General features: G+C 54.5%; 1 protein-coding gene across 2 annotated transcripts; it reads left to right on the plus strand.

The window, feature by feature from the left end:
• The first annotated feature begins 1,794 nt into the window (after positions 1-1,794).
• FRMD8 (FERM domain containing 8) lies at positions 1,795-25,720 on the plus strand. Of its 2 annotated transcripts, none has more exons than XM_012778060.3 (11): positions 1,795-1,967; positions 2,279-2,363; positions 3,903-4,067; positions 7,707-7,808; positions 8,170-8,228; positions 8,345-8,511; positions 11,691-11,915; positions 12,814-12,937; positions 13,796-13,939; positions 20,972-21,176; positions 23,803-25,720. In XM_012778060.3, the coding sequence occupies exons 2-11, from the start codon at positions 2,279-2,281 to the stop codon at positions 23,919-23,921; spliced, it is 1,395 nt and encodes a 464-aa protein (XP_012633514.1). In that variant the 5' UTR covers positions 1,795-1,967; the 3' UTR covers positions 23,922-25,720. The 2 variants fall into 2 exon arrangements, with proteins under 2 accessions (XP_012633514.1, XP_012633513.1); XM_012778059.3 differs by having other exon boundaries at positions 1,796-1,967; positions 3,900-4,067.
• Positions 25,721-25,724: the final 4 nt, after the last annotated feature.

Here is a 25,724-nt window from a genome sequence, read left to right on the forward strand (position 1 = left end):
AGGCAGGTGAAATCCTTTGTTAAAAGAGATATCTTGAAGAAATTAATTGGCCAACTAAAAATATATAGAAAAAATTAGCCGGGCATGGTGGCAAATGCCTGTAGTCCCAGCTACTCGGGAGCCTGAGGCAGGAGGATCCCTTGAGCCCAGGAGTTTGAGGTTGCTGTGAACGAGGCTGATGCCATGGCACTCTAGCCTGGGCAACAGAGTGAGACCCTGACTCAAAAAAAAAAAAAAAAGAGAGAGATCTTGGCCATCCCAGGCAGCACCTGCCCCCCCCAAGGGGTGGCTGGGGGAAGTCACAGGCTTTGTCTTTGGCAGAGATGGGACGATTAGTATAGTTAACCACAATAGCCTAGAACTTAGGGGCCCTCCTTTTATTTTTTTATTTTATTTATTTATTTATTTTGGCCTCATGAGTGTAGGTATGGGGCCCTCCTTTTAAAAGCTCTGTATTTCTGCTTATGTTCAGGAAAATTTGGATTTTGTGACGAGAAGGTCTACCATTGTTCCTGCTTTGCTGGCAAAGTAATAAACTTCTCTTTCCTCCCAATCAAACCACTTGTCTTCATTCTTCTGATTTGGCCTCATGGACAAGTGCTGAGTTTTTGGCAACACAGCTGGTTCTGGGAGACAACGGAGCCACTGAGTCCTGGTCTGAGGGTCCCAGAGCTGAGAACCGGAGGGAGATGCCTGCTCCTGCTGCACACTCTTCTCTGCAGCCCATATCTGTGCCTCTCCAGTCCTTGGGTCACATCAGTAAAGTAGTTGTAATGGGCTCTGTTTTGGGCCATGTGGGTCCTGAAAGAGCTGGTTCCAATACTGAAGAAGATCTGACTGGGCCAGGAGCCAGAGCTGCTTTCCAATCACAGGGAATCAGGGTAAGGTGAACCCACTGCCCCCTGTTCCAGATCACCAAGTCCACTATTGTCACTTGGAACAGTTTGTGGTTCCTCTGGCTCGGGACGGCATCCCATGGACCTGTTTTCCTCCCTGAGTTCCACATGTCAGGTACACACATGCTGGCATTGCCAGGACATGTTGGGGATATGGCTCTGGGGATAAATAGTTTCACACCAGCCTCTTCAGGGCCCCAACATCTCTTCCCAGCCTAGGAATACCTCATCTCCGAGGCTGTGTGTGTAAGATAGCGAGGGGTCATGCGACTGCTCCCTGGAAAAACAGGTGTGCCTGGCCTGGGTTTCTGGCATACACCTATAATTTGGGAGTGAGAAGGGTCCTTGGAAGTCATCAAGTCCAAACTCCTCATTTTACAGATGAGGAAACTGAGGCCCAGAGAGGAAGGGACTTGTCCAGGACAAGTCAAGGGCAGGACAGTCTCCTGACCACATTCCAGCGGCCATCACCATTCACGGCCTGGGGAGCGCTGCAGTACAGGATGCTGCCTGCGTCACCTTTACCCAGAGCCCAGCAGCGCGGCTCTGACACGTCCCAGGAAGTATCTCTGTTTCACAGGCCTGGTCCAAAGTTACACGGCAAGTGAGTGCCAGAGCTCGCGCCCCAGCCCTGGTTTTCTTGAATCTTCGCCACACCCTGTTACAGGCCAGTGATCGGGACCTGTGTGAGGGGTAACTTGCCCTGGGTCACTCAGGTTGGTGGCAAGATTGGTTCGTAACGCGGCCCTCCCTGTGATGTGACCAGAAAGGCGAGGAGCTCGTCCCGGGGCGTCTGGGCATGCGCGGGCCCGTGGGGGGTGTGAGCGCGCGGGCGCCGGCAGGGCGCGTGCGCAGAGGCCCCGGGCTCCGATTGGCTCCCGCGGACCGGGGGCGGGGCCGGAGTGTGCCGCGCTTCCTCCGGCTGCGGCTTCCGCGTAGCAGCCCAGGCGGCTGGGTTTCTAGCGGCAGCGGGCGTCCCGGCGGTGGCCCGCTCAGCGGCGGGGCTGGAGCCCGAGCTAGGAGCAGGAATCAGGACAGGAGCCTGGCCTGAGGCGGCTGCCCCTCTACGAGGTGAGAGCGCGGCGACGCCCTGCCCCGGCCCCCGCCCTCGGAATGGGGTGCGTCTTGCTCTGCCTGGGCATCCCGGCGAGCGCGAGCGGAGGTTCGACCTTCGCTATTGACAATCACAGCCCTGACTCCTCCCACCAGCCCTGACCTCGAGTGGGCCAAGGGACACCCCCACCCAAGTCTGCATATTCGGTCCCACCAGCCAGCCTTGCAGACCAGCCCGGACCCCTTCCCTTACTCATTGAGAACTTGAGACCCCCCCACCTCCCCATCCCTGGACCCCCAGTAAGCGCTGTTTCTCTTTCCCTTTGCAGATGGATGGGACAGAAAGCAGTGCCGGGCATCCTGGCCCCGCTGAGCGGTCCCACCGAAGCAGCGTGTCCTCCGTGGGAGCCCGAGGTGGGTCCCTGTCCACTTCTCCTCCCCTCTATACCCTCCTGGGACTCCAGCCTTGGGGAAGTGGCTCTGGCTTTTTTGTTTTTCACTAAAGATAATGTTACATATCATTTAGGAAATAAAGTACATTAAGATATGGAAAACTCACAGAAGTCAGAGTCAGAGCACCTGGACTCTGTCACTAGCTTAGTGGCCAAGTGGAGTCCTCTTCTTGAACCTCACTCTCCTCATTTGTAAAATGGGCATGTCTCACATAGCTGTGAAATTCAAATGAGATCACAGGAATGAAAAGTGACACACTTGCTTTCTTTGTTTCATTTGTTTCTCACAAACAGTCTTTTGAAAGCAGGGATCATGCTTTGTTTTATAGGGAGGAAATTGGATACTTGAGAGGTTAAGTCACAAGCTATTGAAGCTTTCCAGGTGATCACATATGTGAGCCTTCAGTGCCTCAGTTTTCCCTGCCTGATAGGTAGATATGAACCTCAGCCTCCCCAACATGATGTTCTGGTCTCTCACAGTAGCTGTTAGAGCAGAACAGACTAGGGGTTTAAGAAGCAACTTCACTTGTATTAATAATAATAAACTGTGCCCTTCCCTTTCACAGGCTTCACCTGTGAGGCTTCACCTCATTTGATTTACAGCAACTCTTTGTGGGAGGGGTATTAGCTCTGCTTTGACAGATGAGGCAACTGACACTCAAGCTGACTTGCTGGAGTTAGCCAGCAAGCCCGAGAATAGGCAGGGATTGGAACCCAATTATGTCAGCCTCCAAGCTCAGTGTTCCTTCACTGTGCCGGCAGTTCCAGGGATGGGGATTTGAATCTGGCTGCTCTTCCAAGACTTTCCCTTTGGCTCTAGGCTCCAAGTGGGAGTCCCACAGGTTGTCACAGGGAACACTCAGCTGTATGGAGTGTGCTTCCCTAGCTTCCTTAAGGCTGTCTGAAAGGCCCCAGCATTGACTCCGGAGGTTTGGAGAGTCCTAAGGAAGCTAAGACCTGGAATTTGCTTTAACCTAGGGTAACCTAAGAAATCCTCTGGTCCCATCTTAGCCTGGGCCAGAGAGACGCAGAGACTTGCCTAGGGTAACAATGGGTCACCAGCTCTCCCCGCTCCCATCCTGACAGACTAACGGCTGTAACCTCAGGTTCAGCCCATCTTTGCCTTAGTTCTCCGCCTGTGGAATGTTCTTATTCAGGGCAGAAGCAGTACTTGAGCTGCTATGGGATTTGGGGGGGGGGGGTGGGCACTGCAGTGGCCAGCCCTACTTTGAACCTTGGGGATTGGGGTGGAGCTAGTCTGTGGGCCAGAGTTGCTGGGTTTCTGGGTGGTTTGAGTGTCTCAAAGTCCTAATATATACCACTTTTTAGCAGAGTCTCTTGAGGATTCTGGGGTTCTGCCTCAGGAGTATATAGCCTTGGTCACCCCCAAGGGCCACAGGATAAAGGCTCCAGCCTCATTGGGTGGTGGAGGGCGCCAGTTGGGCTCTCTATACCTGGACAGAGGGCCTCAGCTGACCCTGCCTGACTTCCATCACAGCAGCTGATGTGCTGGTGTACCTGGCGGACGACACAGTGGTGCCCCTGGCGGTGGAGAACCTGCCCTCACTCAGTGCCCACGAGCTGCACCGCGCAGTCCGTGAGGTCCTGCGCCTCCCAGACATCGCCCTGGATGCCTTTGCCCTCTGGCTCGTCTCCCCTCTGCTGGGTAAGGCTGGCAGCCCAGGCCAGAGGATTGGAAGGACACTGACCAGTGTGGGAAGGAGGGGGCAGCTGCTGGAACCTCTGGCCACTACTCATCAGGGGAAGGTGGGACTTGGCTGTGTCCTGAGAAGACTCCTGGCTCCTCCGCCCCCTGCCTTCTTTCTTTCTGCTGGTGGCAAGGAAGCAGCCAGTCTGCCCCATACCTCAGCGTGCTGGAGCCTGGGCATAGGGAGGAGCAGGACCATGGAGGCAGGAGGGAAGGGGCCATTTTCACTGAGCACCAGTCTGTGCCACAACCCCAGCCAGCGTTTCATGAGCATGATTTTGCCTCATCCTTCATCCAGGCCCGTCTTGCAGATGAGGAAGTCGAGGCTTAGATTGGTCAGACCACTGAGTGGTAGGACCAGGATAGAACCTGGGTGGCCTCCAGCAGGCCTCTTTGAACTGTATCCTGTTCCCTGGGTTGGGGAGGAGAGGGACATGGCCCAGGAAGCAGCCCCCTCTGAGCTTGAGGCTCTTGCTGGGGTGGGGAGGGCAGGAAGAGTACTGACATGTCTCTGCAGGGGGGCTCCAGCCCTGCCTGCTGTCTGGCTCTGTGGCCACCCATGTCCTGCCCTTTCAGGCAGAGATTGCAAGGTTGAATGGGCGTTGGGGCAGTGACTCTCAGACCCATGAGCCAGGATTCCTGGGTAAATAGGGTCTCTGAGCCTGCTGGCTTGGACAGGAAGGGAAACAGGAGAGGATGCCCCATGTTGTCATTTAGAAAAGTAAATTGCTGATTGATGCCAGGGCCAGTCGTGTTTTCTGAGCTTAAATATTCTCCCTGTTGTAGAGGAACAGGGTGGGGGACAAAAACTGGGTGACTAGTTCCATGGAGAGTGAGCAGGACGGCCTGGGCCAGCCAAGGGGTCCACAGTGGTTATTTCCTCTCCTGAGGCCACTGGGGTCTGCCCATACCCCAGAGAGGGGATCTCAGCCAGCCCAGTAGGAGAGAAGGAGCCCCGGCACCCCTGCCTGCCCATCCTCCTCCCCCCACCCCCGCAGCTGGAGCTTCCTGCCCAGCTGCTGCTCAGAGGCCCTTGTGCACCCTTTTCCTGCTGACCCGTGTCCTCTGGCCACCCCACGCCCCACCAGGCGTCCCATCCTTCACCTCCAGCTGTTGGTCAGGGCTGGCTAGGGGGTTACATGTGGGCGGTCCCTACCCTGCCTTGGGAGGCTCCCAGTGGGGGCTGGGCAGCTCACTTCCTCCTACTCCCCCTCATACATTCCTGCTCCCCCTCGCTGGAATGGGCCGCTTGTGTGGCCTGAGAGAGGCCCAGCCCAGTCAGCACCCACCTTGTCCCCGCTGTCCGGGAGGCTGAAAGGCTACTTCAGCTTTGACTTGGGCCGCCTAGAACCCTTGGCCTCCCCCTACCCCCAGACTGGGTGTTGCAGTGATAGATGCCCTGGGGCTGTGTGCACCCTACATGACAGAGGGGGTGCCTTCTGCTAGAGCTGCCCTTCATGCCGGCTGTTTTGGAAGGGCGTGGCCTTCTCGGTGCCGTTGTCACTCTACATGGAACAGGACTCCAGGGACTGTCAGTCTCTTTTGGATGACAGCCTCCAGGCAGTAAGGAAGGCCTGTTTGGTGATTCACAGGACCACTGGGTAGCATAGTCCTGTTCTGACGACCAGAGTCCTCTGAGCGGCCAGGGCCCAGGGTCAAGGCTGGCCAGGGCTGGCTGCACCAAGAGGAAGGGCACCCTTGTCCTGGGTCTCCCTTCCCCGCAGTGTGTCCACTGAGTCCCAGCTAGTCAGTTACCTTGTTCATTCCGTAAGGATATGCAAAGCCTCCCTCGTGCCTGGCAGTGTTCCCGATGTGGGGGCTAGAGCCATCACTGTTCCTGTGTGGGCTTCAGTTGCCCACCTGCCAAGTGGGTGATCTCCATGTCCTCCAGCCCCGAGGGGCTCCAGGTGGAGAGAACGCAAGCAGGACTCGGGCCAAGCGGGCAGGGTGGAAGGGTCCATTTCTGGAGGGGAGAAGAAGACGGCTGTTGGGGGCAAATGGCACATTTCCCTGGGTTGGGGGTGACAGATGGGTGGGGCCAGAGACCTAGGTTGAAAATGAGGGCTGTGGAATCTCTGAAAAATCTGGATCAGAAATAGCAGGACAAGAAAAAGATAAAAAGAAAAAAAAAAGAAACAGCAGGACTAGCAAGGACTGAAGAAGCTGGATGCAGGGGTCGGGTAGAACAGACTGTGGCTGCTGTTTGGGATTAAGATCAGGGTCCAGATGGAAGAAGGTCTAGACGGTCCAGAGAACAGAGATGGCCCTTGTCATCAGGCTGGCAGGATGAGGCACTTAGGCATGGGGGGGCACAGCGGAGGGTGAGTTGGGGTAACGCAGGTCAGGGGGCTCAGGCAGGGTAGAAGTACCTGGCGGGTATTTTGCCGCCCACCTCCCCGCCACACCCCGGATATCCCCATTCATCTCACCCCTCTAAGAGGCTGCATCACAGGGGGCCACTGTCAGTTGGTGGGCTCTGGTGCATGAGCTAAAACCACTTTATCCTTCCTGGCCTGAGTGAGGTGTTGCAACCTGAGTCCAGAGCAGCGGCAGTGTCAGGCCACTGCCTGAGTTCCAGGGGCTGCAGGAGTGTGCTCAGTCATTCCGCCAATCTGTGGTGAGGCCTGCTGCATGCCAGGGGCGCAGCAGTGGACAGAGCGGCCGCTCTTGCCATGTGGCATGGATAGGCTAGTGTGGTGGAGACAGCAAGGGGGTGTCAGGGGCTGATAAATGCTACGGAGACAAGTGGATAACAGTGCAATCCGTGTGATAGAAAGTTTCTAGAAGGAGCTGTCTGACTTAGGGATCCAGGGAAGGTGACACTTGAAGTAAGACCTGAACCAGCAGCCATGTGAGGATCTGGGGGAGGGGTGACCCAAGGCAGGAGGAACAACAAGCACAAAGGCCCTGAGTCACACATAAGCTGGAAATATGCAAACAATTTAAAAAAGCCAGTGTGGCAGGAGCAGAGTAGGACAGGAAGCAGAGAAGGAAGTGGGGTGGGAGGGCCAGGCCAGAGCAGGAGATTGCAGGATGGAGGGTCAGCGGGAGCTCCCGGGGAGATGCTGGGGTGGGGTCTGACAAGGGGCAGGCCCAGGTTCTGCCAGAGGCAGGAGAGGGCAGCCCGTTAGGCCTGTGGGGCTCCAGTTACCAGCTTCAGGTTCTGCTACCTAATGACAGCGGCTCCAGTTACCAGCTTCAGGTTCTGCTACCTAATGGCAGCGTGGGTCCCTCCGTACCAACCACCCCAGCACCTTCCTTCAGCCACAGCCTCTCGGCCCAGCTTGCCCTGAGAGCTGTAGTGAACAGTCAGAACTGGCTGTGCCTGGAGCCAGAACCTCTCACTTGCTGTGTGACTTTGGACAAGCAACTCAACCTCTCTGAACCTCATGTTCTTCATGGGTGAAATGGGGTTTAGGGTTATTGCAGGGTAAGTGTTTAAATCACTTGCAATAGCTCTGGGTGCCTAGTACCTGCTCAGTTACTATTGGCTATGACTGTCATCGTTGCTGTTGTTAGTGGGTGGTGGTTGGGGTGGGTGGGTGACTGCTGGACCCGTCAGAGGCTGCGTGGGCCACTCCCCCTCTCGTCCTGCAGAGGTACAGCTGAAGCCCAAGCACCTGCCCTACAAGCTGGGCCGCCAGTGGCCGGAGCTGCTGCTGCGCTTCACCGACGCACCGGATGACGATGTGGCCGTGGGTCAGTGCTGCTGCTGCCCGACCCTGCCTCAGGCCCACCTGAGTCTGGAGTGCTGCTCCCAGCCCAGCCAGGCTGCTGCTGGCAGGTGGCACTGCCCTGGCTGAGGGGCAGGGCCTGCATCTGCCCCAGGTTCCCTCAGCCACCCCTGGCAGGGAAGGAACAGGTCCCTGAGGGGAGCCCAGTGAGGTGGGGAGTGGGGGGCAGCGAGCACACTGAGACTCTCTGGATGGCCCTCAGGTTTTCAGTCATGGTGGGTGAGGCAGAAATGGGGCCTGGGCCCGTCAGGGGAGAGGGCAGGGCTGGGCCGAGCAGGGTGGCCAGGCAGTGACCCCCACTTCTGTCCCCCGACCTCTGTCCCCAGATGAGCCTTCCCTGCAGTTCCGAAGGAACGTGTTCTTCCCAAAGCGGCGGGAGCTCCAGGTGAGGCAGCACCCAGGTCCGGCCCCTGTGCCCACCCTCCTGTCCCTCGACCCCTGGACATTCCTGCCTGACCCTCGCCCAGCTGAGCGGCCTCTCCCTGCTGCACCGGCCCACAGATCCAGGATGAGGAGGTCCTGCGGCTGCTCTATGAGGAGGCCAAGGGCAATGTGCTGGCCGCAAGGTACCCATGTGACGTGGAAGACTGCGAGGCGCTGGGCGCCCTCGTGTGCCGCGTCCAGCTTGGGCCATACCAGCCCGGCCAGCCTGCGGCCTGCACCCTGAGGTGAGCGACCATGTGACCTGAGACACAGGCACGGGGTGTGGGGAGGGTGCCCCCAGAATCCTACTTACAAGGGATCTTAGGTCTGCAAGGTGGGGACACAGTCCTGGAGTCAGGAGGCCTCGGTCCACACACACTGGGTGGCCTTGGGCGGTCACTCCATCTCTCTGAGCCTCCTTTTACTTGTCTGCTCTGGGCAGTGGGAGACTCAGGTGAAGTGACGTCTGAGAGAGGAGTCCACAACCCAAGGGGCCCCAGATGCGCGTGAGGGTGGAGCCCAACCTGTAGCTTGTTCTTTCGGAGTCACAGCCGGGCACCGAACGAGTGCTGGTCTCTAGTCACCAGTAACAGTCCAGCTTAGTTCCAAACTGCAGGGATGGGGCCAGTCCCCAGATGCTCGGCACGCCTGCTCTCGGCTTCCCACCCTCTCTCAAGAAGCTGTGTTCTCTGCTGTGTGAGCGAGCGGGGCCTCGGGGGGCAGGAGGATTGAGCCTGCGCTGGCTGCAGACCAGCCAATTTCTGACCCCATGGAGCATGATCCTGAGGTTTAGAAATAGTTCCAGCGGAGGGAACATGCAGCCCAGCCTATTCTTAGCCAGGGCTCCTCCCCACCCTGACCCTGCAATGTGTGGGCGAGTCAGGAGAGACACGTGCAGAGACAGGGACCCTCTGCTGGGGGACTGACAGCTGGAGCCCGGCAGGGAAACCCCTGGGCTCAGCCCAGCCCAAGGGCTCCCAGCAGAGTGGGCTTGAGGTTGCTGGCCCTCACGGTGGGTGTTTGTTCCTCTTGGGAGTGACAACAAAACCAGCTCAAACTATTTGGTTGAAGGGTACTTTGTCACCTCATATAACAGACAAGTCCAGGGTGATGAAGTGGCCCAGTCTGAGCCCAGTGCTAGGGTCTGGCTGGGCCCCAGGCCCCCGTTCTCACTCCCCTCACCAGCCATGTCCTCTGCGCAGCAGTGGCATGTTGGGGAGGAGAGGCCCCAACACGTCCCTTACGTGACCAGAGCCCTCAGACTTGCTCTGATGACCAAGGCTTGCTTCCAGGCCCCCCAAAAGGAAATGCCGTCAGTGGCCAGGCCAGTGATGGGCTGTAGCCCAGCCCCTCCTCTGGGTCTCACCATGAGCCTGCACAGACCTGTGGTCCGAGAGTGGGGAAGGCTGGGTTCCATGTGACAAGTGGGAACTGTTGCTAGAAGAAGGGGTTGGGGGGCCGGGCACGGTGGCTCATGCCTGTAATCCTAGCACTCTGGGAGGCCAAGCCGAGCAGATTGCTTTAGGTCAGGAGTTCAAAACCAGCCTGAGCAAGAGCAAGACCCCATCTCTACTATAAATAGAAAGAAATTAATTGGCCAACTAATATATATAGAAAAAATTAGCTGGGCATGGTGGTGCATGCCTGCAGTCCCAGCTACTCTGGAGGCTGAGGCAGCAGGATCGCTTGAGCCCAGGAGTTTGAGGTTGCTGTGAGCTAGACTTACACCATGGCACTCACTCTAGCCTGGGCAACAAAGCGAGACTCTGTCTCAAAAAAAAAAGAAAAAAAAAAGAATGGGTGAGGGTGTACAGACAATAGAAATGCCCACAGCAGCCCTGAGATGGGTGGGCAGCCCCTTGGAGTCCCCCTTCTTCACCTGGGCCCTTCTGCCAGACCAGCTCCCCTCCACTAGTACCCTATGGGGTTTGGTGCACTGGAAGCCCGGCAGGGACCCCTCCCATCTTCCATGAAAATGGCGACTGCAATGAGACTTGCCCAGTGTTCGCCTTGTGTCAGGCACACACCAGCAGCCTTCTGTCCAGATCAGACCAGTGTCCTTGTTTTATACACGGGACACTGAACTGCAGAAGCCTCAAGATTGTTTATGGCAACGCTGGGCCGGGCCCGAGAGATCTCTGGCTGCCTGAGGCAGGAGCCCCTGCAGCCGCGCTGTGTGCTGAGACGGCTTTCTTTCCTGAACCTGTGCCGATGATAGGGTTTCACATCTTATCTGACAAAGTGTTGAGAGTTGGGCCATTTGAACCGGTTTTTGGTTGTGAAGGTTCCATCAGGTCAGAAACCCCAACCATCCCAATGCAGACCTAGGCATTGCTCGGGAACCTCCTGGTGGTGGGCAGGGGCTGCCCACAGCTCCTGTCTCGGCCTCCTGACCTTCCCTTCAGCCTCTCCCCGGCCAGGAAGCCGCAGCCCTGGGCCTGTCTCTAGGGCCTTCCTTCCCTCCCTCGGCCATCCTCAGCATCTGCGTGCCCCTCGAAGGATGGGTTGGGGGGCCTCCTCCACGGTGCCTGGACACTCGTGACATGTGTCCTTCCTCCTGGGGGTGAAGATGGCCTGGTGACTTCCTGTATCTGTCCCCTTTGCCACCTCAGAGGTGTTCCTGTGAGTTTACTGGGTGGGCAAATGGTGACTGGCAGGGAGGGAGGCTGGGCCAGGCCTGTGGGGGCCCCTTGGTACTGAGGGGCAGAGGCCATCTGCTGAGGTGGGACTGGTGGGAAATGCGGGAGGCAGGGCCGAGTGTGGGCGCCTGGAACAGCAGGATGGTGCATGGCTTTAGACAGTGACCCTGGGTTGGGCAGGCAGAGGGACAGCCCCAATGGGCCTTATCAGGCTCCCGCCCCAGTCCTGGGCCTGCACTTGAAGAGCCTTGTCATGTTTTAGGGTCAAGGAAACTCTGCCTGGACAGGTGGGGGCGCTACCGTCCCCGCTCTGCAGAGGCTGCAAGCACGGGGATGGGGGGCACCTCTGGCCAGTCGTACAGCTGGTTGGGGCAGAGGCAGGGAGTCTGGCCCTGGCCTGCCATTCAAAGAGGGGCCAAGATCCAAGGCCACCTCTGTCTTGTGCCCAGGCCCCCCTCGCCCCCAAGGCCCCTTACCCATTTACTGGCTTGGAAGTGTGTGTGTCCCCTTCCTCTAAGCAGCCCTGCTCCCTGCCCCCACCGTCTTCTCCTTCTGGGGGAGAGCTGCCCACCCCACCTCAAGAGTGCTCCCTGAGCACGGCTGGGCTGGCCTACCAGGATGGAGGCAGTGGGGGTCTCTCTGGTGGCCGGTGGTCAATGTCCAGTGGTGGGGAGGGCACTGATGTGCTCTCACGCCCTGTGGGTCCCCGAGCCGGGGCCCTCCCCTCCCCTGTGAGCGCACAACCTCTAGCTGGGCCACCAGCACCCACCTTCCTTCCTCCGCAGGGAGAAGCTGGACTCCTTCCTCCCTGCCCACCTCTGCAAGCGGGGCCAGGGGCTCTTTGCTGCCTTCCGAGGCCGTGGGGCCAAGGCTGGGCCAGGCGAGCAGGGCCTGCTGAACGCCTACCGCCAGGTGAAAGAAGCGGTTGGCAGCGACGGCGGGTGTGAGGCCACCCTGGGCACACACTACCATGCCTACCTCCTCAAGTGCCATGAGCTGCCCTTCTACGGGTGAGCAGCCACAGCCCTGGGGTCCCCTTGGCCTGCTCCCCTGCAGCCCAACAGTTTGTCCTGGCTTTGTTAGCACAGTGCTGGCGAGCCCATCTGTGCTCCAGCTGAGCTCTGTCCTTCCACTGAAGCTGTATCTTGACACCAGCTCCTTAGGCCCCACTGGTCCCCAGCTGGACACCTGTCCTTCCCTCCCCCCATCATCAGCCAGGGCACCAGGGACGGATTCTTTCCTTCCACCTGCCACAGTCACTTGGTCACTGGCCCAGCCAACCTCCCCCTCAGCGAGCCCTCTCTAGCACGGTCAGCATCTAGCAGATAGCTCTCCCCCCTACTGTGTGCCGGGCAGTCTCCACGCACTGGGAGTCCCTCAGTGAGCCAAAGACATCGTGCCCCCGCCTGGTGAGGCTGCTGTGCTCATGGAGAGAGAGAGACAAGAACACAGAGGTAGAGGACAGCCTATAGGCAGGCGGCAGCTGCCATCAGCCAAGCCTAGGGGAAAGAGGTCTTCCAGAAAGGGAGCTGGTGTGGGACCACCCTCAGGAATCAGGGATGGCCGTGCTCGTCCCAGCCCCATCCCGCTGTGTGGAGAGAGCAGGATGTAACTCAGCTCTGCCGTAGCCATGCGTTGTAGGGAGGGGAGGACGTGGGCCCTCCAGGTTGGTGCCCCAAGGCCACTGCCCCTCCTCACTTTTGAGTCCTGATGCCCCCATACCCCCGCAGCCATCCCCTGCTCCCTGGCAAATCCTGAGGGATCGGCCCTTGGTTTCTCCCTCCCCTGGGGCTGGTTTCTGTTCAGCCTTCAGTCCCCAAAACCGCTTAAGCTGCTCAGGAGCCCAGAGCAGGCCTCCCCTCGCATCCTCTGCTGGGGCAGGAAGGCCGACACCAGTCCCCTTCCCAGGTGTGCCTTCTTCCACGGCGAGGTTGACAAGCCGGGCCAGGGCTTTTTGCACCGAGGTGGGCGCAAGCCAGTGGCTGTGGCCATCAGTCTGGAGGGCGTGCATGTCATCGACAGCAGGGAGAAGGTACCTCCTCCAGGGTGGAGAGAAAGGGGTTGGGCGTCCTTACCCAGGCCTTCCTGGTTCCCCTGGGCCTGTGGGTGGCCTAGGTGGGGCAGGGTGGGTGGACTGTTGGGGAGGGACTCTGCCTTGCTCAGATACTCTCCGGGCTCCTGCTGTCCTCCTGAGGGCATCCCTGGGTCTGCCCTGGGTCAGCTTTCTCAGCCAGCGTGCCAGGCTGCAGGGTGGCCAGGGTGAGGGACGCTGCACCTGGCATTTCTGCCTGGGGAACCGCTTGGTTTTCCAGAAAGATCCCACAACTGGGAGCCATCCTGGGTTGACCAAGTCCTGCTTCTGCCTGCATTTGGCGGCTGACCCTGGGTAGAAAGTTGTGTCGACAGCCAAGCTTGTGGGACGGCAGCTTCCCTGCACCTAGACAGCAGCCCCCTCCTAATCCAGCAGAGTTTTATCGGACTTCTGGTTGTCCCTGGAGAGGGACTCCAGCTCCTCCTGGGCACTTGTGCCTTGCAAGCCAGTTCCAACTCAGCCTTCTGCCTTAGATGCTACCCAGCCAACCTCATGGAAGAGACTTCCCTGCCCCGCCTGCCTCTGTCCCCGAGTGACTCCCCAGCTGCCAGGGGCTCAGCCCACAGTGGGAATGTGGGATAGGGGTTCTCAGCCTCCCTGGACGACAGTCCCTGGGAGGGTCTGATGAAAGCCAAGGCTCTTCTCCTTAGAGAAGCGTATGAACCAGCATAGACTTGGTCTTGGAGAGGCAAACACCCTGGCCAGGTGCCCTCTCCCCTTGGAGCTCTAGTGGGATAGGATAGGGACTAGGCCTCTGTCCTGGGGTCCAAGCCTTGTTCTGCATCTTCCGCTGGCCAGCACGTCCTGCTGGGCCTGCGCTTCCAGGAGCTGTCGTGGGACCACACCTCCCCTGAGGAGGAGGAGCCCGTCCTGTGGCTGGAATTCGATGGGGACAGCGAGGGCATGCCGGTCAACAAGCTCCTCAAGATCTATTCTAAGCAGGTAGTGTGGGCATGGCCTGCCCCAGGGGGAGGTTGGGCACAGGTGCCCAGGGGGCCCCAGACCCTTGGAGGCTCCAGGCTGCCTGGGAAGGAGGTAAGAGCGCGGGAGGGACACTGGGCGCCTGACTTCTGCTGACCTGGAGCCGCCCTGGTGAGTTCAGGAGGCCTGGTCTGCAGATCCCGTGCACGTGGCAGTAGCTGCAGGTGGGGCAGCAGCTGGCCCAGCACTGCGACCTGCTCGCACCCTCCCTTCCTGTCCTCAAGGCCTCTGTGAGGCTGGTGCTATGGTCCCCACTCAAGAGAGGAGCAGGTGGAGAAGGCTCAGGGCCCCTCCGTGCTTTCGTCTGACTTTCCCTTTCATTCCAGCACCTGATCTTCCACCAGCCTTGTTCCCCTGCCCCTTCCTCTGGTCACATCAGAGCTGTTCTCTCTCCTCTGGCACACAGACGCACTCCAGGGACTCCTGTGGCTGAAAACACCCATCTGCCCATTCCCCCCACCCCCTGCCACTTCTGGGTCTCTGAACCCTTCATTGCCTGTAGCTCCCAACTCCCTTTCTGTGCTGCCCACCCTCACCCCTACTCTTCCCGCGTAGCTCCAAGCTGAAGCTTTGCCACACCCAAAGGACAGGAGAGGTCTGTATCCTTCTTCCCTCATCTCAGCTTGACCATGCTCTCCTGGAAATGCCTGTCTCTCCTCTCCTGGCCCCTGTGGCTCCCGCCTCCTGGCTTGTCTCCCCACTCTCTCTCCTGGCCCTCCACCCTCCACCCCTCCTCTCCCTGTGCTCGATCCATGAGTTCTTCCCTCTTGTGGGCTTTGAACTTTTATCCTCATGAGTTCACAATTTTCACATCACTCATCCAGACCTCTTTTTTTAAGTAAATGTGTTATTGAACTGCAATGTACATACAAAAAGAACCCAGATCCTGAGTATAGCTCAACAAATTTTCCCAATCAAATGTATGTAAGACCTTCAGATTAAGAAATAGAACATACCCCAGGAGATCCCCGGAGCCTGTCCCAGTCACTGCTCCCCACTGGGGGACCCACTGTCCTGATATCTGTTGCCCTAAAGTTATCCTACCTATTTTTGACCCTCATAGAAGTGGATTCCTACAGCATATACTCTTTCTGTGTGTGCACTGGTGAGATTCACCCTGTTGCAGGTAGTAGCAGTTTGTTCTTTCACATTGCAGTGTGGTTTTCCAGTGTATGAATTTGCCAGTACAGTCACATGTCACTTAATGACAGGAATACATTCTAAGTAATGCATTATTCGGAGCTTTTGTGCGAACATCACTGTGAGTACTTGCACAAACCCCGGTGGTATAGCCTACACACACCTAGGCTGCGTGATGTAGCCTGTTGCTCCCAGGCTACAAGCCCGTACAGCGTGTCACTGTGCTCAATACTGGAGGCAATTATAATATAGTGGGAAGCATTTGTGTATCTAAACACAAAAAGGTATACAGTAAGAATATAGTATAAAAGATTAAAAATGGTACACATGTATAGGGCCCTTCTATAACTGGAGCTTATGGGACTGGAGGTTGCACTGGGCGAGTCGGGAGTGGTGAGTGAATGGGAAGGCCTCGGACATCACCGCACGCTGCCATAGACTATGTGAGCAGGGTATGCTTAGGCTGCACTAAATTTATACAAAAATATTTTTCTTCCATAATAAATTAACCTCAGCTTACTGTAACTTTTTTTTTTAATCCCTGAATTATAATGCTTCATTACTATAACTTTTTTACTTTATAAACTTTTTAATTTTTTTAACTTTTTGACTCTTGTAATAACACTTCAAACATACACACATTGTGTAGCTGTACAAAAATATTTTCTTTCTTTATATCTTTATAATATTTTTCAATTGAAACTTTTTTTTTCTTTTCATTTTTTAAATTTCTTTGTTAAAAACTAAGAAGGGGCTGGGCGCGGTGGCTCACGCCTGTAATCCTGGCACTCTGGGAGGCCAAGGCAGGCGGATTGCTCAAGGTCAGGAGTTCAAAACCAGCCTGAGCAAGAACGAGACCCCATCTCTACTATAAATAGAAAGAAATTAATTGGCCAACTAACATATATATAGAAAAAATCAGCCGGGCATGGTGGCACATGCCTGTAGTCCCAGCTACTCAGGAGGCTGAAGCAGCAGGATTGCTTGAGCTCAGGAGTTTGAGGTTGCTGTGAGCTAGGCTGACGCCACGGCACTCACTCTAGCCTGGGCAACAAAGTGAGACTCTGTCTCAAAAAAAAAAAAAAAAAAAAGAAAAGAAAAACTAAGAAGGCCAGGCATAATGCACACCAATCCCAACACTTCGGGAGGCTGAGATGGGAGGATTGCTTACGCCCAGGAGCTTAAGATCCTCCTGGGCAACATAGACTCTGTCTCCCAAAAAACATGAAAAGAAATTAACCAGGTGAGTTGGCACATGCCTGTAGTCCTAGCTACATGGGAGGCTAAAGTGGGAGGATCACTTGAGCCCAGGAATCTGAGATTGCAGTGAGCTATAATCCTGCCACTGTGCTCTAGCCTGAGTGACAGAGTGAGACTCTTTCTCTGATAGAACAAAACAAAACAAAAAAATTAAGAAACAGACACACATTAGTCCACACCTACACAGGGTTAGGATCATCAATATCACTGTCTTCTGCCTCCACAACTTGTCCCACTGGAAGGTCTTCAGGGGCAGTAATGCCTTGGAGCTGTCATCTATGACAACAATGCCTTCTTCTGGAATACCTCCTGAAGGACCTGCCTGAGCTAACTTTTATAGATAACTTTCTATATAGATAACTTTTTCTTTAATAAGTAGAAAGGGTACACTCTAAAATAATAAAAAGTATAGTATGGTAGGCCGGGCGTGGTGGCTCACACCTGTATCCTAGCACTCTGGGAGGCCGAGGCGGGTGGATCACTCAAGGTCAGGAGTTCGAAACCAGCCTGAGCAAGAGTGAGACCCCGTTTCTACTATAAATAGAAAGAAATTAATTGGCCAACTAATATATATAGAAAAAATTAGCTGGGCATGGTGGCATATGCCTGTAGTCCCAGCTACTCGGGAGGCTGAGGCAGCAGGATTGCTTGAGCCCAAGAGTTTGAGGTTGGTATGAGCTAGGCTGACACCACGGCACTCACTCTAGCCTGGGCAACAAAGCCAGACTCTGTCTCAAAAAAAAAAAAAAAAAGAAAGAAATTAATTGACCAACTAAAAATATATATACAAAAAAAATTAGCTGGGCATGGTGGCGCATGCCTGTAGTCCCAGCTACCCAGGAGTGTTAAGCTCAGGAGTTTGAGGTTGCTGTGAGCTAGGTTGACGCCATGGCACTCTAGTCCAGGCAACAGAGTAAGACTCTGACTTAAAAAAAAAAAAAAAAAAAAAAAGGGCCGGGCGTGGTGGCTCATGCTTGTAATCCTAGCACTCTTGGAGGCCAAGGCGGGCAGATTGCTCAAGGTCAGGAGTTCAAAACCATCCTGAACGAGACCCTGTCTCTACTATAAAAATAGAAAGAAATTAATTGGCCAACTAATATATATATATATAAAATTAGCCGGGCATGGTGGCGCGTGCCTGTAGTCCCAGCTACCCGGGAGGCTGAGGCAGAAGGATCACTCGAGCCCAGGAGTTTGAGGTTGCTGTGAGCTAGGCTGACGCCACGGCACTCACTCTAGCCTGGGCAACAAAGCGAGACTCTGTCTCAAAAAAAAAAAAAAAAAGTATAGTATAGTAAATATAAAAATCACTAACATAGCTGTTATCATTATTAAGTACTATTTACTGTACATAATTGTATGTGCTATACTTTTATATGGTGGGTAGCACAGTAGGTTTGTGTATATCAGCATCACCATAAACACTTGAGTAATGTGTTGTGTTACAACGGCAGTGACACTAGGTGATAGGAATTTTCAGCTACATTATAATCTCATGGGATCACAATCATACGTGGTCTGTTGTTGACCCAAACTTGTGGCACGTAATCATATTTATTTTTCCATTCTATTGCTGATGGACAGGTGGGTCTCCAGGGTGGGGCTATTGCAAACAGTGTTGCTATGATCACTATGGTGCATATCTTTTTATTTTTTTTTTTAAGACAGTCTCACTCTGTTGCCTGGGCTAGAGTGCCATGGCATCAGCCTAGCTCACAGTAACCTCAAACTCCTGGGTTCAAGTGATCCTTCTGCCTCAGCCTCCCAAGTAGCTGGGGCTACAGGCATGTGCCACTATGCCCAGCTATATATTTCTATATATTTCAGTTGGCCAATTAATTTGTTTCTATTTATAGTAGAGACGGGGTCTCGCCCTTGCTCAGGCTGGTCTCGAACTCCTGACCTTGAGCAATCCGCTCACCTCGGCCTCCCAGAGCGCTACGATTATAGGCGTGAGCCACCATGCAGGACCTATGGTGCATATCTTTTGTGCACTAGATAGGAATACGCCTGGGAGACAAATTGCCAGGTCAGATAGTAGCATGTTCAGCTTTAGATTCTGCCACTTTTCCAAAGAAGCTGTGGCAGTCTGTACTTACCAGCAGCATGTCACCCGTGCATGTCTTCCCCAATGTTTAGTATTGTCAGTCTTCTAATTTTAGCCATTCTGTTCGATGAAAAGTCCTTTTTCTTTTTTTTTTTTTTTGAGACAGAGTCTCACTTTGTTGCCCAGGAGTGAGTGCTGTGGCATCAGCCTAGTTCATGGCAACCTCAAACTCCTGGGCTCAAGCAATCCTGCTGCCTCAGCCTCCCAAGTAGCTGGGACTACAGGCATGCGCCACCATGCCCTGCTAATTTTTTCTATATATATTAGTTGGCCAATTAATTTATTTCTATTTATAGTAGAGACGGGGTCTCGCCCTTGCTCAGGCTGGTTTTGAAATCCTGACCTCGAGCTATCCGAGCTATCCGCCTGCCTCGGCCTCCCAGAGTGCTAGGATTACAGGCGTGAGCCACCACGCCCGGCCGGATGAATAGTCCTTATGGGTTTTTTTTTCCCTTTTATTTTTTAATCAACTTTATCAAGGTATAATTTACAATAAAATGCACCCACTTTAAGGAAGAGTTTTGACGACTTGTAACTTCCACCACGTCCCAGCTATATAAAAGCTTGTTTGTTATCCAGGTATCTTCCTTGGTGAACTGTCTACTGAAATATTTTGCCCTTTATTTATTGGCATTATTTCCATCACCCCAGAAACTTCCTTCCAGTTTTAATTTGCTTTTTCCTCCTGGCTGATAAGGTTGAGCTCCTTTTTAGGTCTTTATTCACCATTTGGATAACCTCTTTGGTGAAGTGCCTGTTCAAGTTTTTTGCCAGTTTTTTTTTTGTTTTTTTCTTTTTTCTTTTTGAGACAGAGTCTTACTCTGGCACCCCGGGTTGGGTGCCGTGGCATTATCAGAGTCACTGCAACCTCAAACTCCTGGGCTTAAGCGATCCTCCTGCCTCAGCCTCCCAAGTAGCTAGGACTAGTGTCACGCCACTAAGCCTGGCTAATTTTTCCTATATTTAGTAGAGATGGGGTCTCACTTTTGCTCAGGCTGGTTTCGAACTCCTGACCTAGAGCAATCCGCCCGCCTCAGCCTCCCAGAGTGCTAGGATTACAGGCGTGAGCCACCCCACGCCCGGCCACAATCCATTTATTTCTGTATCTCCATTTACTTTGATTTCTTCAATTAACATTTACAGTTTTCAGGATACAAATCTTGTACACCTTTTTTTTAAAAAACTTAAATTTTTTTAAATTTCAGAATATTATGGGGATACAATCGTTAAGATTATATACATTGCCCTTGTCTCCCCTTCCCCCCTTGGGGCAGAGCTTCAAACGTGTCCATCCCCCAGATGGTGTGCATCAAATCTTGTACATCTTTTATTAGATTTTTTCTTATTTCTTTTTTTTGGTGCTACTGTAAATGGCACTGCTTGTAACTTCAGTTTCCAGTTGTTCATTGCATTAATTAGAAATGCAGTTGATGTTGTCATCCACATATCCTGCAACCTTGCTGAACTCCCTCGCTAGTTCGGGTAGCTTTTCTGCAGACCCTTTGGGACTTCCCATGTCAACAATTACGTCGTCTGTGAACAGAGACAGTCGTGTTTCTTGCTTTCAATCTGTGCGCCTCTTGCTTGTCTTTCCTGGGAACCCCCTTGGTGAGGGAAGGAGGTGCCACCTGGCCCCTGCCTTTCCTTCTGGACTGGGGAGGGTTGCCCACCCTCCTTCCCTCCTCAGGGGCTGTGGTTCACTTTAGAAGAGCAAGAGCTGGGCCAGTTTACCCAGGCCACCCCTGGCATCTGACCCGGCCCCAGCAGTTGGGAGCACAGGTGGGCCTTCCTGCCACATCTCAGGCCAGCACGTGGAGGCGCTTAGTAAATACTTGTTCCCTGACCAAGGGTCCCGCCCTTGGACACCTCTGTCTGTGACTCCCTCAGAGCCCTGAGATCCCTGCCATGTGGTGCCCAGCTATGCCCACTGACATCAGCCACTTCACCTTTCTGTCAGCTTGAGTTGCATTTCAGATCTATTGAGAAGGTGTCCCTTTTGAAGCATGTGCTCAGAGGGAGCCACCCATTCACCCTGTGACGTCACCATCCCCTTCCACGGAGCCTACAGGTTCCTACAGTTTGTTCTTTCAGCTGGTGCAGGGGCCGCTCTTCAGCTCCAACAGCCCACCGCGCCCTGCTTCCTTCCCCTGCCTCCCCCACCCGCCCCGGCCAAGGGGCATCAGCCTTCCCGGGCTGCTGTGCCTTCTGACCAGAATATTCTTCCCCTCCCAGACCTGGGGATCCCTCCTCACCTATCAGGACTCACCTCTGAAGTCAGCCCAAGTGGGACGCCCCCCACCCTCCACAGAGCACCTGCCGCACCCCTCCCTCTCTCCTGCCGGGGTGGTGTGTATTCCCAATCCTGCCTTCCCCCACACAGGGCAGGGCCTACACACATGATTTCTCTCGCTGGGCAGTGGGCGTGGAAGGCTGGGCCTGGCTGGAGCTTGCCCTGCGGCCCTCACGCTGGCCCCTCTTCCCCCCAGGCTGAACTGATGAGCGGCCTCATTGAGTACTGCATCGAGCTGAACCAGGCTGCGGAGCCCGCCGCTCCCCAGGAGAGCGTGCCTGGCCCCCCAGCAGCTCCCACCTCCTCACCACCCCCTGCTCAGCGCCCGAAGCTGCGGAGGCAGGGCAGCGTGGTGTGCAGCCGCATCCAGCACCTCTCCACCATCGACTACGTGGAAGACGGTGAGCCGCCTTGTGTGTACGTGCATGTACACACGCGCACACACACACTCGTGCCACGCACACTCGTGCCACGCACAGCTCCGAGGTAGGGAGTTGCAGAGTGATTCCAGACGCAGGGTGAGTTGGTCTCCACCCGGCAGGACCTGGTGGGAGCAGGGAGCTTAGGGCCTTGGCCGGAAGAGCCTTTTTCTGTCCCTTCTCATTGCTGCATGCACAGAGGTGTTCCCTGCAGCACCGTCGAGAATGGGAAAAACTGGAGACTACCCAGTGTCTGTTATTAAATGCGTGTGTGAGTCACTGCGGGGACCACAGTGCAGTACGCTAAATACAGTGTGGCGTCTTGCATCAGATCCTGGAACGGGACATTTGTGGAAAAACTGGTGAAACCCAAAAGTCTGTAGTAGTTAGTAATATCCTAGTGATGTTCATTTCTTAGCTTTGACACGGTAACAGGAAATGGTATTGGTGGGAGAAGCCAGGTGAGGGTGTGCAGGTGTACGATCCTTACAGCTTGTCTATAAATCTAGAATTATTCCAAAATAAAAGTTTTTTTACTGTAGTAACAAAGATCTTCGTTTAAATAGTGAAATGTTCACAAAGTGATACTAAGCAGAAATAAATCAAGACAGCGTGCCTGCGTCCACCTTCGTAAGAAGGGAGAGACCCCAGGTGGCTGTCACTGTGACTTTTACTTTTTTCATTGTACCTCTTTGTAGCATTTACATTTTTTACAACAAGCATATCATTTTTATAGTCTCTTATAATTTTTTAAATAATTTTTTTTTTTTGAGACAGAGTCTCACTCTGTTGCCCCAGCTAGAGTGCTGTGGCATCAGCCTAGCTCACAGCAACCTCAAACTCCTGGGCTCAAGCAATCCCGTGCCTCAGCCTCCCGAGTAGCTGGGACTACAGGCATGCGCCACCATGCCCGGCTAATTTTTTTCTATTTTTGGTAGAGACGGGATCTCGCTTTTGCTCAGGCTGTTCTCGAACTCCTGACCTCAAGTGATCCTCCCAGCTCAGCCTCCCAGAGTGCTAGGATTATAGACATGAGCCACTACACCTGGCCTAAAATAATTTTTATAATCAGAAAAAGCATTTTCTTTTTTTTTTTTTTGAGACAGAGTCTCGCTTTGTTGCCCAGGCTAGAGTGAGTGCTGTGGCATCAGCCTAGCTCACAGCAACCTCAAACTCCTGGGCTCAAGCGATCCTCCTGCCTCAGCCTCCCGAGTAGCTGGGACTACAGGCATGCGCCACCATGCCTGGCTAATTTTTTCTATATATATTAGTTGGCCAATTAATTTCTTTCTATTTATAGTAGAGACGGGGTCTCGCTCTTGCTCAGAGGTTTTGAACTCTTAACCTCAAGCAATCCGTCCACCTCAGCCTCCCAGAAAAAGCATTTTCTATAACATAATTTTGACCACTGTGTGGCATTCCTTTGCATGGTTGTAGCACCGTCACTTTCACAGTCCTCGTTTTTGGACATTACACTTATTTCCAGTTTTTAGCTGTCATGAACATACGTGCAGCTAAACCTTACTTGGAATCCAAACCCTTTCCTCAGAATAATACTCCTGGGTCTAAGGGTTTGATACCAGCCACCTTCCAGAGAGTTTGTACCCAGTTGTCCCTTCCTGTGCCTTCTGCCCTCCTCACCCACCACGGTGTGACGGTTCTGAGGGAGAGAATGTGTCTGGGTGGTGTTTGAACCCTAGTGGAGCTGAAACACCTTTATGTGCTTGATCATATGTGTATTTCCTTCATGAATTACTGTTCATTTCTTTTGCCCATTTTTCCTCCGTTACTTGATTTTTAAAAATTAACATCTTACAGTAATAGTGTAGGTACTTTTTTTTTTTCTTTTTTACAATTAATGACCTGGTATTGGTATATTATTATTAACTAAAAGTCCACACTTTATTCAGATTTCCTCAGTGTCTCCCTAATGTCCTTCTGTCCCAGACTCCTATCCAGGACACTACATTACATGTGGTTTGTCCTGTCTCCTTAGGGTCTTCCTGGCTGTGACAGTTTGTCAGACTTTCCTGGTTTTTAATGGCCCTGACAGGTGTAAACAGTGCTGGCCGAGTGTGTCGTAGGAGGCCCCTCTGCAGGGCTTTGCCTGCTGTTTGTCATGGTTGCCTGGGGGTGCGGGTCTGGGGAGGTGACATGCCACATTCATCACATAACAGCAAAGGGGCGTGCGTCCGTGTGATTTATCACTGTCGGCGCTGCCCTTGCTCACTGGCTGGGCATTTTTAACATGTAAGATTTCTTTTTATCTTACTGAGGCTTCCATTCAATCAGCTGTAGATGTTGCAGGTATTTTGTTTCTTTGTTCTTGAACAAGTTTTAGCCAGAGCTCCTCAGACACCACAGCTGGCCCAGCGTCAAGCACAGACCCTGCTCTGACTCGTGAGGTTGGCCACACGCCCGCCCAGCCCGTCACTGGCGGTAGAGCCGGGGGTGGGTGACAGAGGCTCAGAAAGACGGCAGGTGTCGGGGGAGCTTAGTATGAACAGGCCCCACAAGGAGCCGTCCCCAGGAGCCAGAACCCAGCTGCCTGGGCCGGCCCCTCGCCGGGGACAGCGCCTCTCAGTGTGTTCCTCCTCTTCCCTTCCAGGCAAGGGGATCAAGCGCGTGAAGCCGAAGCGCACCACGTCCTTCTTCAGCCGGCAGCTGTCCATGGGCCAGGGGAGCTACACTGTGGTGCAGCCCACCGACAGCCTGGAGCAGGGCTGAGGGTGGCAGTGCCAGGCAGGCGGGCATGTGGGGCCCCTGGACCTGGCCCAGCACTGTCCTCCCCTAACGGCTGTGCACAGCGGGGAGGGCTGCCTCAACGCTCAGGGTCTGCAGGTATTTCAGACCATGGAGAAGTGACTTCTGTGTTGGGGATCATACCTGGGCCTCTGAAGGTCCCTCCTGCAGCCTGCTGTCCCTTTCCCTGGACTCTGGGCCCAGCTGCTCTCTCAGGACCATCCTGTCAGGCCCCAGTCGCCTCCTCCCACCCAGAGACACGCCTTATGCCCATCTCAGGATGGACAGTGTCTCCTGCTCTGAAGTGCCTGTCAACTGCTCTGATGGCAGGTGAGGATTATGACTTGGGACTGTCAGGCCCAGCATGTGCCTTTGGTCTTTCCCCCTCAGACTCTGGTGACCACCTCCCTGCCTGCCTTCTGCTGGTGTGCCACCCCCACTGCCAGGGTGGGGGCCGCTCTGAGGAGGGCAGAAGAGGGCCTCCCTGGGTTGAACCATGGCAGAAACAAAGTGAGGGTCCCCACCCTGTACCTCCCTGGCTGAATTAGTTCTGGAGGGAACCAGGCAGGGCCCGAGCTGGGAGGACCCTGTGTCCCTGGTCTCCCTTCCAAGCACGAGACACTCCGACCAGAAGGAAGGTGCCTTTTGTTAGCCTTTGGTGACATCACTGTGTTGGGAGGTGGCTGTCCTGTGTACCCACAGGTCCACAAGACCCAAGTTTCTGTGAAAAGCTCCCCAAACCCCCTTGGTGCTCCCCTGGGCCCAAGGGCTCCCCTCAGCAGACCCACAGAACCTGCCCTTTCCTCCCAGTGTCCTGAGTCTTCAGGGTTTAGTTTTGGTCTTTGTTCACCTGCTTTGGTTCCATGAAGTCTGTGAACTCCGAGGCAACTCAAGGAAACACGCGGATGCGCCTCAGACTGCTGGCTCCTCTGAAGAGGCAGCACTGTGGGTTTCCCTGGGGCCCAGACTATGAAAGCCCCAGCGACACCAGACAGTCTCTTCTTTCTCGAGGATGCTGGGAAAGGTGGCTTGGATGGGGGTGCTTGGCTTCACTTCCCCCACTTTGCCCTCCTGGCAAAAGCAGCTCTGTCTCCTCCCAGATGAGTCCCTCTCCCCGCCAAGAGAAGGGCATTCCTAGCCCTTGGGCCCCTCCATGGAGGACAGGTGGGTCTCATGGGTGCTTCCTGGGACCACCCACAGGAAAGAGGCAGGCGGCTCAGCAAAGGGCTTTGCCTTGTGTCGCCTTCCCGGTGGAGAACCATGGAGAGGAGACAGGAGCCTCGGTACTCCAGATCTAAGGGCCTGTTCACCTCCTCCTCCCTTTGGTAACTTTGAACACTCCGGTTTTGAGGTGGGCTCGCCTTCCAGCAGCAGAGACTTTGTTAGTTGTCATAATAAATAGACTGGGAGGTATCCCCAGCCTTCAGGAATGTCTTGGCTGCAGGGCGGTGTCAGCTGCCACATCTGGAGCCGCTGACCTCACTGGGCTGCCCAGCCCTTCTGCTCAGCTCCACCTGTCTGGCCGTGTTGGTCCCTCTGACTGCTGGGACTCCAGGTGAATCCTTATCTGGCGGGCGGGCCAGGGTGTGTGGGCTGTGTGTCTGCACACGCCAGTTACGTGTTCTTCCTCCTCGGCCTCTTTCTCTTATTTTGTAAGCATCCATTGTGCCTTAACCTTTCTGCCTGCCCTTTGGGACAAAGCAGTATTTTACTAAATGCCCTTTGAATGTTCTCATTCTTTTGTATCATGTGACTTCCTAATAATAAAATCAGTTGCTAGCAAACTGT

This window comes from Microcebus murinus, chromosome 4 (genome assembly GCF_040939455.1).
Source record: "Microcebus murinus isolate Inina chromosome 4, M.murinus_Inina_mat1.0, whole genome shotgun sequence".
Classification (NCBI taxonomy): Eukaryota; Metazoa; Chordata; class Mammalia; order Primates; family Cheirogaleidae; genus Microcebus; species Microcebus murinus.

Coding starts and splice junctions, on each gene's coding strand:
- FRMD8 (XM_012778059.3), top strand. CDS start 2,279: ATGGATGGGACAGAAAGCAGTGCCGGGCATCCTGGCCCCGCTGAGCGG. Junction 7,809..8,169: donor GGATGACGATGTGGCCGTGG/GTCAGTGCTGCT, acceptor CTCTGTCCCCAG/ATGAGCCTTCCCTGCAGTTC. Junction 11,916..12,813: donor CATGAGCTGCCCTTCTACGG/GTGAGCAGCCAC, acceptor TCCCCTTCCCAG/GTGTGCCTTCTTCCACGGCG.